The 14336-nt window shown below is 42.2% G+C and overlaps 1 protein-coding gene across 1 annotated transcript in view; it reads left to right on the top strand.

The window, feature by feature from the left end:
- The first annotated feature begins 1782 nt into the window (after positions 1 to 1782).
- Positions 1783 to 14336, top strand: part of PCSK1 (proprotein convertase subtilisin/kexin type 1) — a 49537-nt gene continuing 36983 nt past the window's right edge. The window contains exons 1-5 of the mRNA XM_068980228.1: positions 1783 to 1962; positions 5085 to 5189; positions 9171 to 9281; positions 11437 to 11583; positions 13582 to 13658. Of these exons, the coding sequence (XP_068836329.1) occupies positions 1783 to 1962; positions 5085 to 5189; positions 9171 to 9281; positions 11437 to 11583; positions 13582 to 13658 (620 nt within the window). The remainder of the gene's footprint in view (positions 1963 to 5084; positions 5190 to 9170; positions 9282 to 11436; positions 11584 to 13581; positions 13659 to 14336) is intronic.

Genomic DNA, 14336 nt, shown 5'->3' with positions numbered 1-14336 from the left:
CCAAGCCTCCATTTCATTTGCTTTCTGTCAAGAGTTATTTCTTGCTTCCTTTCTCCACAAGCGCATATGCTTTCTCCCACTCTTAACACTTTTCTCTTTTCTCTAGAATAGGCTGCGCCCCCCAGCGGTTGGGAGCTTTAAAAAGAAAAACAAGAAAGAAAAAACCTTTCTCGGGCAAGACTTTGAATCCCCTGCAATTTTATTTTGGGGCTGAGTGCATTGTGTTCCCGAGAATTCCAGTGCAATTTAGTCACGATCATGACCTAACCATACTTTCCCCTTGTGGTCAAGTTCCTGTTTTTCCTTTTTAAAGAGGGGGATGGTACCAGACAAACGGAAATATTTTGATTCTTGGGGAGACGGCAATTCTTGGAACTCAGAAGCCGAGCTCCCGCAGGCAAGAGCTGGTGGCGCTGTCCACTCCTTGGTGCTGAATGCAGAGAGACCCTAGCATTTACCACCAGGCTCAACTTCTTAGGATTAGAAAAGGTTCAGCCACAGGACACTGTACCCACTTCCCTTTTCTGGGATAGAGGACCATTTAGACATCTTCTTATTCTCTTTCCATAAGAAAACACTCTTCAAATAAATAAATAAATAAATAAATAAATAAATAAATAAGAAAACACTCTTCCACCAAAAGAAACTGTGCCTCTTACGGGAAAGTAATGGCACAGTTTCAGTTCAACACCAAAGTGAAAAGGTCTCCTGAAGGAAGAATGGAAATTTCAGAGTCAATGAAACCTACTCTTTGTCTCTCTCTGAATTAACACAATACTACTTGGGTACACTTCCTTGTTAATAAATAAAGGAAATTTTTAAAAAATTGTATGATAAAAATAAATAACAATTTTAAATAATGTGATTAATCGTTTTTTTCTGATAAAGACTGTAAAGTGGGTGGTAATGGGTGCTGCAATATCTGAGACAGAATTTTAGATATTGTTTTACTGAGGTTAAGAAACAGAGGGGAGAAGGATGTAAACTTGTTAACTAAGGTGTCTTGAATGGTTAAAAATATGTTCTTTAAAATGTTGCTTTAACATTGTCTTCCCAGAGATGCTCATTCTCTTGGGCAAATTAGGTCAGAAGCTTCCCTTCTGGTCTCTGCCTTCCCAGCCACTGTCCCATTTGAAAGACAGAAAGGCCCTGTTCCTCAGAGCAGGTGCTGATATCCACAGGGTCGTTATAAAAATCCTCCTCTCTCCCTTCCCTCACACAGGAGATAATCAAGCAAAGGTCAAGAAAATGGACAAAAGGGACAAAAGGGAAGGAAAGTGTGCTGCGCTCCAGGTCTTTAATTCTTGGTAGTTATATTCAAATGGGGGGCACTTCTCAAAGAGAAGTGAAGGTGTTTCTCGCGGCTGCAAAATTTACGGTCGGAAAGAGAGCCGACTTAACCAATACCAGCAAATGTTCCTTCCTTTTCTTAATCCCTCGCTGCTTATTTTAGCAGCTCCTCCACCCCGCCGGGAATACCATCCAGATCTCAGTCCAGGTAGATCTGACGTCAAGAGATGGCTTTCGTAGATTTGACGTGTAAACACTCATTTCCATTCCTCCTCGGAAGGGCTGGGGCTCCACTCGGCAGGGAGACCGAAACGCTGCGCTGAGCGCTCGCCACCGCCCAGCGTCTCCTGCGCGTCTCTTATCTCATCGCAGAGCAAGCCCGAGCGAAAGTGGTCCCGAGCCCCGCAGTGGAAGGGGTGGTCCTTTCTGGCTTCTCTGGCTTTCTTCTCGCTCCCCTCCCTCCCCACTTGGGTGCGAGCTGGTGTGAGAGCCATGGGGCGAAGAGCCTGGACTCTGCAGTGCACTGCTTTCACTCTCTTTTGCGCTTGGTGTGCAATGAACAGTGTAAAAGCGAAGAGGCAGTTTGTGAATGAATGGGCGGCGGAGATCCCCGGGGGACCTGAGGCAGCCTCGGCGATAGCCCAGGAGCTAGGCTATGACCTTTTGGGTCAGGTAAGAGTTTGCACTTTCAAGAAACTTTCTGGGGCCCGAAGGGACTGGAGGGACTGGAGCGCCATCTCCCAAGTGGGAGTCCCAGATTGCACTCTCCTGAGCCCAGTGGCAAAGAGCAGGAGCTTTTCCGGCTCTCGCCCCTGGCGCGCTTGCAGAAGCCTTGCATTATTTATTGTTTGGGCTGGGCGCAGCCAGGCAGAACCCAGCCGCTGCAGCTGGGTACAGCTGAGTCTTGGCTGTTGTCCGTTCTGGAACTGAAATCCGTTTCCCGCGCGGTTTGGAAGAAAAATCCCTCCACTGTCTTTCACGCAACTTGAGATGCGTGCAGGCTCCTACCAACCAGCACCAGGACTGAGAGAGGCAGTGCGCTCAGTCCCCCTGGGTCTCAGCAGGTCTGCGTCAGGAGCCGGCTGTTTCCTTCTTTTCAATATGGCAGCATCAGATCCAAGTCCTGCTGCAAGGGGCCAAGTAGGCTTGGAGATGTTCGCTGCAGCCTTCTCAGATACGCCCACGGCTCAGCTCTCCCTGGAGAGTGCCAGTGGCCTCGACTCACAACCCGGGGCTGGGGGTTTCGGAGTGGTAGATGAGGTGGGTGAGAGGGATGGGACCAACTCTCCAGCCCTCTACTGCAAGCTCCGGGCTCTCACTGGAAACTTGCAAAGTCCGAGCCTCACAACTTCGCTCGGTCAGTTTACCTGAAGGGTCAGGCTGCCGAAGTGACGGTGGGGAAAGGATTTCTTTCTGTTCCTCAGCCAAACGTGTTTTAGCTTCCCAGGGGTTTCCATTTGGGGGGATGGGGGGAAAGAAACTGTTGCCCGCTCAAGTGAGGACTGGGTTAATAAGTATCTGGGAGGTGAGGGCATTGAGCCATTATGTAGGGGGCTGTGAGTTCTCATGGAAGCTTTCCTTTCCCTTGGCTCAGAATCAAGCCCTTATTTCTTGCCTTGTAAGTTGTTCGCTGAAATGAGGGAGGAGGGAGTTGTAAAACATTTTGGCGCGTTTTTTCTAGAGGTGGTGGTAGAGATGCAGTTGAAGTCAGGGATGAGTAATCGGTGTGGGCGTTGCGATTCCATAGATTCAAATCCTCTGGAGAATGTGCTTCTCTTGCCAGAGGCTTCATGCTCCAACTTTATGAGCCAAACTGCCTGAAATGCCCAGCACGAAAGTCAATGCCCATATTGACTTCTCTTCTCTGTGTACCAGTAGCAGACCAATAGTTTTGCTTTTGCCAAGTCCTTATTCTGTGCTAGGCTCCGTGTTGGGGGCTAAGGAATAATAGGAGGAAAACAAACCTTCAAGGAACCAAGAGTCTAGAGACTGATTTAAAAATAAATGATTGCAATTGCAAGTAATTGGTATAGCAACAGAAACTGTTCCTTGAGTCTTGATTGAAAGATTGAAGATGGAAGGGAATTGGAAAGAGGGGAAAGAAGACAATCCAAGGAGGAAACATTTGCACAGGGTTTAGGAAGAAGAGTCAAAGGTGGGAATACTATGAGATTGGGGAAGGCACTCAAGGCATAGAAAACAGCTTGTGGGAAACCAGGGAGATACAAAGAAAGTGACTTATTTAGAAGTCAGGAAACTGCAAGGAATTCTTGGAGTCTCAAAAGAGAGTGAGTAGTGGGTAGAATTGTACTAGTGGGTACTGTGGGCACCATGGACATCTTACGTGTCCTATGAAGGGGAAAAAAAAAAACAACCTGGGAACTTAATCCTTTGGGCTGAAGCTAAATAACATTGGTAACTGTGTGGAAGGAGACTGGAGGAGAGAGCAAAAAATAACTCCTTCTTCCTTTTCTTACCTATTAGCCTCAGACATTCATCAAAACCCAGACCATTCATTGTGGGAACTGCTTTTTAAAATCACAAGTCCCAATAAACAAATAAATAACAGTAAATCAGTACTGTTGGTAGGATCTTCAAGGAAGGGGTGGCATAGTAACAAGAAACTTTAGAAAAGAATGAGAAAATCTACCTAAAATTGCATATGACTTGCATACACATATTTCCAGTTAAATGACATTACTAATAAATGTTTTTAAAATAATAATTCCTTATAAAAGACCGATGGTGCTTTCCTGGTTCTGTTTATTTCTTCCTTTGTTTACACTTAGATGCATCACCATCTTGAACTTCTTAAGGCCTCAAGATAAAGCTAGGATAGGGAGGGGATGACAAAAGGCAAAACCAACTGATAGCAGAAACAGAGCTAAGCACTGGTGATCTTTCTTAAGGCTACTGTTCTCTCTCCCCAACTCCACGTAAAGCTTATAGCAGATTCACTCCCAGAGATTCAGGCTTGGAGCAGGACCTAAGCATCTCATGAAAAAAGTCTCTAGGTGATGAGAAACATTAATTTAAAGAAAGTAATTCTGAAATAACCCATTGTCAATTGCTTGTTTCAATTAAAAAAAATACAGGGCATCTACAGAATTTAGTAGGTTCAAATTAAATACTATTTGGAATAAAGGGAAATTATCTTAAAAGAATAATGAACTTAGCTCTAAATGGACCATTTGTATTGATACCAAATGTATTAATAGTCATCTAGAGAAATTTACACACTCTAAGGTGGAATACCTGTCCTAAATGTAGCTCAAAGCTTTGAACTACTGGAAGCAAGTTGTCATTACTAGTAGCTTATAACAATCATCACTATGGATTCAATTGCTGTATTTTATAACAACAAATTGTTCTAGCTGAGTGTGGCACTACACATGTATAGTACCAAAGAGTTTTCCTGCTTTCCACACAGTATCATTTTCTGACAGGATACATTTTATAAAGTGAATATATTTTTTTAGAAATGTATTTCTACACAATAACATCACCTAGAAAAGAAAATGTGGTTTCTCTGAAATATGAAAGACAGAAGCATCATCAGCCCTTAAGAATGCTGTGACCCCAAGTGATAATATTGGGAAGCTCATCTCACTGAACAGACTAAGAAGAAAGGGAAGGCTTCTAACACTGTCTTCCTCATCAAGAAAAAGGTTACCTTCGAGTACAAGAAATGCACTTAATAAAAATTGCCTGTTTGCAACTTAGCTGGGTTTCAATCTGACCTATACACACTTATTTTGGAAAGAGGATGTTTATTTTAATTTTTTCTTTTATAGATTGGATCACTTGAAAATCACTACTTATTCAAACACAGAAACCATCCTCAGAGGTCTCGAAGGAGTGCCCTTCACATCACTAAGAGATTGTCTGATGATGATCGTGTAAGTGTTGTACATTTGTCTTCAAGCCAGTAATCTGACTTATCTGCTTTCTTTGTGCTTGCTAACAAGAACAAAAGCGAGTATTATTCTTTTTTCTTGTTCTCACAATTATTTATCTGTAGTGTTTCTTATCATTTCCATAGGGTTATAAATGCACCTAATAATAACTGAATCTAATTGGTTGGCTACGGTATATGTGTGTATATACATACAGACACATACAGACACACATACACACACATATATATGAACTACATAATACCAGTTCACAAATTCAGTCTAAGAGCAGGAAAATGAATCCTGAGAATCAAGTGGCAGCACTAATGAACTGTTTGACAATACAATCAATCAACATCCTTTTATTACATGGCTATCTATGTACCAAGCATTTTGATATCCAATGTAATGATGCCAAACAAATATAATACAGAAACTCCATTCTTAATAACATTTCAGTGTTATCTGAAAATACATTCTGCTGTTTCTATCTGATTTGGTTAGATAGGGAACTAGTGTTTTTGAGAGAGTTTTAAATCGATGTCTTCAGGAGGCAAATGTTTCCATAAGTATTGTATTATCTGACCCAGAGTATTTGATCTCCTTTTATTCTGGTTTGTATACATATTCAACGATTTGGCACCAGCAGGAAAAGTCTAGAATGAACACAGGTAAAGTGTGGGGCTAATTTCATGTATATCTAATGTACCTTTTGATTTTTTAAAATTAATTTATTTATTTTAATTGGAGGCTAATTACACTATTGTAGTGGCAACCCACTCCAGTACTCTTGCCTGGAAAATCCCATGGACGGAGGAGCCTGGTAGGCTGCAGTCCACGGGGTCGCTAAGAGTCGGATAGGACTGAGTGTCTTCACTTTCACTTTTCACTTTCTTGCATTGGAGAAGGAAATGGCAACCCTCTCCAGTATTCTTGCCTGGAGAATCCCAGGGACGGGGGAGCCTAGTGGGCTGCCGGCTATGGGGTCGCACAGAGTCGGACACGACTGAAGCGACTTAGCAGCAGCAGCAGCAGCAGTGATGGCTTTTGCCATACATTGAGATGAATCAGCCACGGGTGTGCATGTGGTCCCCATCCTAAACCCCCCCCCCCACATCCCTCCCTATCCCATCCCTCAGGGTCTTTTTGAAGTCTGTTTTTGAGGTCATAAACATCAATAGAAATGCTGATATGAAATAAAAATTTGAAGTAAAATTTGAGAAAAATTTGCCTTTTCCCAATAATATGCCATACTGATGAAAATTTATCCTGGGAGGCCTGATATCTGCATACATGATTTCTGTTGCCTAGGACATTCTCAAGAATTATGAAAGCTTTGTGAGAGATAAAACATACATGTTCAACTTCCCATAAAGAAAAGTAAAAGTGACAAAACAGGGCTAAAATTGTTGAAAGTTCATGGAATTCACAATCGCTGTAAAATAATTTGCTACTTTGTTATGCATCTGATAGAATTTTTTGAAGAAGAGGAAAAGGAAGACAAATTATGAGAGTAGGAAATGACTGGGCCTGGGTTACCAGTGTCCCAACATGAAAGCAGCAACCTAACCCAGACCAAGAACGTTGTATCAGGACCATGGGCAGCAACCTGCAGCTCAGAAACAACCATTGCTGGCTTCTACTCAAGTGAATGGATTAGAAGGGACAGACCTAAGCAGAGGCCCTTAACATCACTTTAAAAGTTTCTTGTCCAATAAAATCTTCCCTTCACTGTCCCAGGGCAAATGGTTAACTGTATATGGGCTCTGAAAGTATGACAACTTCCAGTACTCTAGCTAGGCTTAGTCTTTGGACAAAAAAACGAGAACTATTTCCTTGTCTGCCTAAATCCATGCCTGACATTAATGTACAAGGAAGTCAAACTGGGCTCCCTTCTCATCTTCATAGGAGAAAACGGGATAGAGTGAAGCAGACATAACTGTTATTATTCAAAGTATCTCACTAAAATGAACAGATGGCCCAGTTCTATTCTTTAGATAATCGATTTGTAATTCCTTAGTAATTGACTTGGGGGAGAAATCGCAAAACAATGAAGAAGAGCTAAGAATTTACTCTCTAGCATAACTTCATTAGAAGGGAGTCTATATAATCCTATGAAAGTTATCCCCAGAATAATTTAATTTCAGGAAAAATTCTAGAACCCATTGAAGCTTGAAGTGGAAGGTTGGACTAGATGCTTTTTAATGCCCTTTTCAAAGGGCATTAAGTCCCAAAAGGATTATTTACCATTAAGTACACGATACTGCTAAGTCGCTTCAGTCATGTCCGACTCTGTGCAGCCCCATAGACGGCAGCCCACGAGGCTCCCTCGTCCCTGGGATTCTGCAGGCAAGAACACTGGAGTGGGTTGCCATTTCCTTCTCCAGTGTATGAAAGTGAAAAGTGAAAGTGAAGTCGTTCAGTCATGTCCAACCCTTAGCGACCCCATGGACTGCAGCCCACCAGGCTCCTCCATCCATGGGATTTTCCAGGCAAGAGTACTGGAGTGGGGTGCCATTGCCTTCTCCGTAAGTACATGATACTTACTATATATACAGTTTGCTCTCTTCCATTTGGTCTGCTCTTACAGAGACTAATATGAGACTTGGGGTTAATGACATTAATCATAACTCTGTTTCCACCAATTGGTTGTTTACCTGATCAGATGGCAGAGTGCCTCTTCTATTTTTCCGCTTTTTAAAAAATGCTCTTGATTTTCATTTTATTGCTCTTTTTTTTTTGATAGGGATAATATTCTTCCAAATTAGCACTCTGAAGTGCGCCAATACACTATCCGTAAGTCTGTTAATGAAACCTCTAACTGTAAGTGACTCTTTCCCTCAAAGATTAGTACTTATTCTCTAGCAGCCAGCTTCCAAAGACCAACTCAGATGGCAGGCAGTATATTCCAAGCATTGAGGTATTTTACGCCAAAAAAATTAAGCTTGAAAATACAGGCACTTTAAAAATAAATTATAATGACTAATTTCCAACCCTCAAGTCCCTCCCAATGTTTATAATAGTTTTGCAGTATGTTTTCTAATTGGAAATTCAGGATGGTCTTACTGGACGGTTTTATCCTTTAGCTGCAAATTATTTCTCAGTTTTATTTTTGGATCTGACTCATTAGTATTCTCACATTAGCAATATCCTATCACACACTGGACTATCATCATGTGTACGAAAGACAGGATATGTTTTGTGTAGAAAACAGTCATGTTGCTCAGCAGAATCAGAGCACAGTAGCATCTCATAATGAATATAACCACAAGGCAGCCCCTCACCTCGGGGCCTCAAGTGTAATAGGATTAAGCTATAAATGTTGGAAAGGTAATTTTTGTATTGTCAGATCTCCTTGCATAATACATGAAACGAAATTAATGATAAGTGTGCTTGGTCAGCAGGGCTCATCCATCATCCCAGATCTGTTTCTCATATTAAATATTCTTAAGCAGAAGCCTGAAGCACAGGGGAGCCAGAATTTTGAATCGGCAAAGACACAGCACCTTTCCCGTCTTTTGTCACATCTGCAATTTCTATTTTTGTGAATAAAGAAAGAGAAATTAGGCTGTAAGAGCAACATAACAGCATCTCTGAGATCTCTTAGCTTGTTGACTCATTCTGTGCAAATGGACACATTTTCAGCTATGGAACCCTGGAACCTCAATATAAAAACGGGTATTATGGTCCATTTGCTGATGAAAGCAGGCTGAACTTTTACTTCCACTGGAATCACAGTGTCAATAATTTGAGGGAACCATCACTTCACTGACTATTTCTCCTCCTCGTAAAGGCACACTTTACCATAATAGAGGAAATGGTGATCTCCGCAGAGGGCAAGCCCTTATTCTCACTGAGCTGCCAGTGATCTGCAGTCAGGTGAAAACACTGATGGAGAGAATACTAGAGCTAGTTAGAGGGAAGATGATTACACCAGAGGTGGCTGTTTAACTGTTGATTTTCTTGCTATAAAACTCCTGGTAGGTGATATGGGCAGAACAACAGTATGAAAAAGAAAGAAGTAAACGTTCAGTTCTGAGAGACTCAGCACTAGATCTCTTCAACGATCCGATGTGGAATCAGCAGTGGTACTTGGTAAGTACTTGCATGAGGACTGCATAGGCCCTGGGCTACTTGTTATCTCTGAACAATAGATATTTTTAAGTAACAGATAATTCAATACAGGGCTGTGTTACCCAGAGATTAGGGTGAATGGGACCTTCCATGATCTGGATCTTCTGTTTGGCTCTGTGTGAGAACGTCTGAAAACACAGATCTTTAGCTTCTACAAGAGGAAGTCTCCTTACATTTATCTGGAATAAGTACGGAAGAATCAGGTCTTGTAAGGTAGGGTTGCAAAACAGCATTCATGGCAAAAATCAGACCTGCTCAAGGTTACTCCTGAGAACCCTTTAAATTACCCAAAGAGGACAGTGAACGTGACTCAGTATATATAGCCCTGAATGATAATTCTTACATGCTCCCAGGTGAGAATCTCTGAACTAGGCTAAAGGAAGGAACATGAGGAAAGACAAAAGGCATCTATTTGTGAATGTCTAGACTTACAAACCAGTTCTACCTCAAGGGGCTTCTCTGGTGGTTCAGACGGTAAAGAATCTGCCTGCAATGCAGATGTGTTCGATCCCTGGGTCGGGAAGATCCCCTGGAGAAGGAAATGGCAACATACTCCAGTATACTTGCCTGGAGAATCCCATGGACACAGAAGCCTCGCAAGGTACAATCCATGGGGTCGCAGAGAGTCGAACACGACTGAGCAACTAACACACACTTACTCTACCTTTAAGACAGTTTACCAAATCCTTACAGGAATGTGGGCAGTGAGTGGAGAAACTGTACATGCTCCTGCCTGCCTGCCTGCAGAGTGCTCTCCCTTCTGTTTTCACATTAAGCCTCTACTGTAGTAACACATGGGAATAGACGTGCTTATTGTTGAGAATATTGTAAAAGATAAAATTTCATGAGAGCCATAAGCTGAGGGCTAGACATCCTTGTTGCAGAACGGACAGGAAAGGAGATCAATTCCTCTTGAAACTCTCCTAACCTAAGCAACACTTGCTCACTGCAGAAGACACTGACACCCGTGCGTCTACCATGTGCCAAATATTAATACTATCCTGTTTGACATGAATTAACTCATTTAGTTCCCACGCTACATTTTGTTGTTCATATAATAAGTATTCCCTTTTAACAGAGGAAGAAACAGAGACATTGGCAAGTTGAATAACTTGCCAAAAATCACATGATTCTTGTGGTGGGACCATAGTTCATAGCTCCAGAGACCATACTCTTAACAGCCACAGTCTTTGATTGTTCCTCCCACTGACAGAGAGTCCTTCTCTGGCTTTGGCCAACGATCTGTGTGCAGTTCCAGCCTCCCGGGATTTGGCTTCATGTTGGCCTAGAAAATTCTGGTTTTGCTCCTCTTCTTTCTGATGGGCATCAGCCAAGGGGCAATGCATTCACTGATACTTTTGATTGCTGTCATTTGTAAGTTTCCTGTTGATCCCTTCACTAAAAACCTGGCTCTCTTCTAATGCATCTCTCTTGAATGCTTGGGGATGTGCTCATATCTGTATTCCTGTGCTGTCCAATTTCTCTTCCCTACAGCCCCACATACTGTAACTCTCAGAAAAGTTACCTGAAAAAAAAAAATCCTAAATCACCTCTCACAGATACTGACTCCCTAAATCACTCATACTTGGAAACAGGCAGTTCAATTCCAAGTCCTGGTAAGACCACAGCTTCATGGGCATTCCAGGTTCTGCTTTTTCTTTTAGAAATTTATATATAAAAAAAAATCCACGAGTAACTGTGAACCAGACAAAATAAAGTACGTTCAATGTGGCAGTGAAGGTTTAGGATCTGGGGGAGACAGAAACTTAAGGCAGCAAATAGAGCTTCAGTAGATGAAAAGCTTGAGCATGTAATTATAAATGAAAGCAACTTAGGGATAAACTTCTTCAAAGCCACACAGCTCAAAGACAAGGGACACAGGGTGATTCATCTTTTCAAGTGATTTTCCATTGGAACAACTGGAAAAAGAGCAGAACTGTGATGATTCACTTGGTCCTCCCCTCAACTTTGTCTTTTATTTCACCTAATTGTCTGCTTCTAAAGAATAGAATGACCCCAGGAAAAAGAAAGATGGGTCTCAAGACTGAAGCTTCAGTTCTTATTGTGCACAAACAAATTATGATTTTACCAATGCTTCTTTGTTCTTTTTTACCAGCAAGATACAAGGATGACTGCAACCCTGCCCAAGCTGGATCTCCATGTGATACCTGTTTGGCAAAAAGGCATCACAGGCAAAGGCGTTGTTATCACTGTACTGGATGATGGCTTGGAGTGGAACCACACAGACATCTATGCCAACTATGTGAGTCTAAGCCCTCCTATTGCTGCAGCTTAGGGAGCTGTCTACACAGACATACAATTAGGGCTTCACTTCCCTCAAGCAGGAGGTGCTCTGAGTGAGCCCTGGGGTTGATGAGCCAAGCTTTGGTTACTTCCTTCACCCCTCTGCCAGTGCACATAAATTTCTTTCTGTTTTCTTTCTTTCTTTTCTTTTCTTTTTTTTTTTTTTTGTATCACTAGACTTTGAAAGGATTCATTGAAGCCAGGACTGTACAAAAGTTATGTGTGTTGTGGTTGGAGGAGGCACTTACACCGGCTAGATGATTAAAAAGCCATTCAAATTCTATGCCACTCAGTACTGGGAGACATGAAAGCAATCAGATCAAGCCTCATGTCTGAGGTCATTTGCACACTCATCCTCCTCACATTCCCTGTGGGTCAATAGCTCTCACATTGTGAAGTTATATGAATGTGACTCCATCCATGCAAATCAGAGCATGTACTTCATGGTGCAAAAATAACAAGCTGAGAAAAGTTTACCAAAAATGGGAAGTAAGTAAATTATATACTTGTTTATGAAGTTCTCCATAATATTTTAGGTCTTTAGGGGACTTCCCTGATGGTCCAGTGGATAAAACTCCATGCGCCCAAAGCAGGGGTCCTGGGTTCGATCCCTGGTCAAGGAACTATTAATAGATCCCACATGCCACAATTAAGAGCTCGCACACTACAACTGAATATTCCACAGGCCACAGTTAAAAGCTCTTACACGCCGCAACAGAGATCAAAGACCCAATGAGCCACACCTGAGACCCAGCAAACTAATGAATTAAAAATATTTCAGGTCTTGATTTACAGATCTGTGTTTTATCTTGAATACTACCTCCTGTCTTTATCCCAGCCTTTCTACTCAACCAACGTTCCAAAGCTGAAGAACAAAGGAAATGGGGTGGAAAAGAAGAGACGAAAGCGATTAGCAATTATTAAGACAGAGAAACATAAAGAACAGCCCGAGTGGTGACACAATTATTAAAAGGTGGTTGGATCTCCTTGTAGTCCAAGGGACTCTTAAGAGTCTTCTCCAGCACCACAGTTCAAAAGCATCAGTTCTTCAGCACTCAGCCTTCATTATTGGAGGAGGGAATGGCAATCCACTCCAGTATTCTTGCCTGGAGAATCCCATGGACAGAGGAGCCTGGCAGGCTACAGTCCATGGGGTCACAAAGAGTTGGACGTGACTGAGTGACTAAGCAGCAGCAGCAGAGAAATACAGAGAATAGCAGTCTGTTTTGAGTCTATTTAGTGTAACTGGGGTGGCTGAAGGAGCTCACTGTAGACCTGAGCCCCACCCCACGGCCAGCTCTTTGCACCTGTATCCTTAGGAAAGATGAGTGTCAAAGTGTTACTAACTAGCTCTACAGCCAGTTGAACCATTCCACTTCTCTGGATCTCAATTTTCCCATTTGGAAAATGACATGGTTGAACTAAATAAACTCTGACTCCTCCTGTTCTAATAGCCTATGAGATTCTATAGGTTTGGAAACATTCACTGAGAATTGTTGGCTCACTTCTCTGTGCACGTCATCTCTGCCTGGTTTCTGGCTAAGATGAATGATCAAAAATGGGGCCAGAAACTCTAAACTGCAGAGTCTCAAGCCATCAGCCAGGATGGGAATAGATTGGAAGGACTGATGTTGAAGCTGAAACTCCGATACTTTGGCCACCTGATGCGAAGAGCTGACTCATTTGAAAAGACCCTGATGCTGGGAAAGATTGAAGGCGGGAGGAGAAGGGGACAACAGAGGATGAGATGGTTGGATGGCATCACATACTCAATAGACAAGAGTTTGGGTGGACTCCGGGAGCTGGTGATGGACAGGGAGGCCTGGTGTGCTGTGGTTCATGGGGTCGCAAAGAGGCAGACACAAACTGAGAGACTAAACTGAACTGAAGAAGACTTGGAAAGCACTGCCTTTTTTTTTTTTTTGATGGTACAGTGTTATTTTTGCTTTCTCGTTAGGATCCGGAGGCCAGCTATGATTTCAACGATAATGACCATGATCCATTTCCCCGATATGATCCCACAAATGAGAACAAGTAAGTAAATGTGGATTTGGAGGTGGGGTAAGTGCTTTAAAATGCTTTCATCTTATTTGAGAAAACTACACTATAAATATGATCCACATTTTTGCTCTCAGAAAATGCTCATGTACACCATCCATACTACAACATTTTGTTGCTTTTAAAACAGGAAACAGAAGCTTCTATTTTTATATTCCTTTTGGCTTACAGGACTATATTTCAATTAAACTTTCTTCTTATACTATGAAATGTTCCCCTCAAAATGTTACTGAATATCTAGGGCTTTAGAAGAAATATTTGGGACATTTATTGTTGTTCAGTTGCTAAATCGTGTTCAGCCCTGAGATCCCATGAACTGCAATACACCAGGCTCCCCTGTCTTTCACTATCTCCCAAAGCTTCCTCAGACTCATATCCATTGAGTTGATGATGCTATCTAACCATCTCATCCTCTGCTGCCCCAGTCTTTTGCCTTCAGTCTTTATCAGCATCAGGGTCTTTTCCAATGAGTCGGCTGTCCAACAGGTGGAAAAGTATTTATTCGAGCCTCAGCTTCAGCAACACTTCTTCCAATGAATACTCAGGGCTGATTTCCTTTAGGATTCATTGGTTTGATTTGCTTGCAGTCCAAAGCATTAAAGAATAAAAATCTTCACTCCATTACCATTGTGCCTAGTTCCTCTATGAATCTTT

This window comes from Capricornis sumatraensis, chromosome 9 (genome assembly GCF_032405125.1).
Source record: "Capricornis sumatraensis isolate serow.1 chromosome 9, serow.2, whole genome shotgun sequence".
Lineage (NCBI taxonomy): Eukaryota > Metazoa > Chordata > Mammalia > Artiodactyla > Bovidae > Capricornis > Capricornis sumatraensis.
Note: the sequence above shows the minus strand (reverse complement) of the source record. Positions and strands in the feature narration are given on the sequence as shown.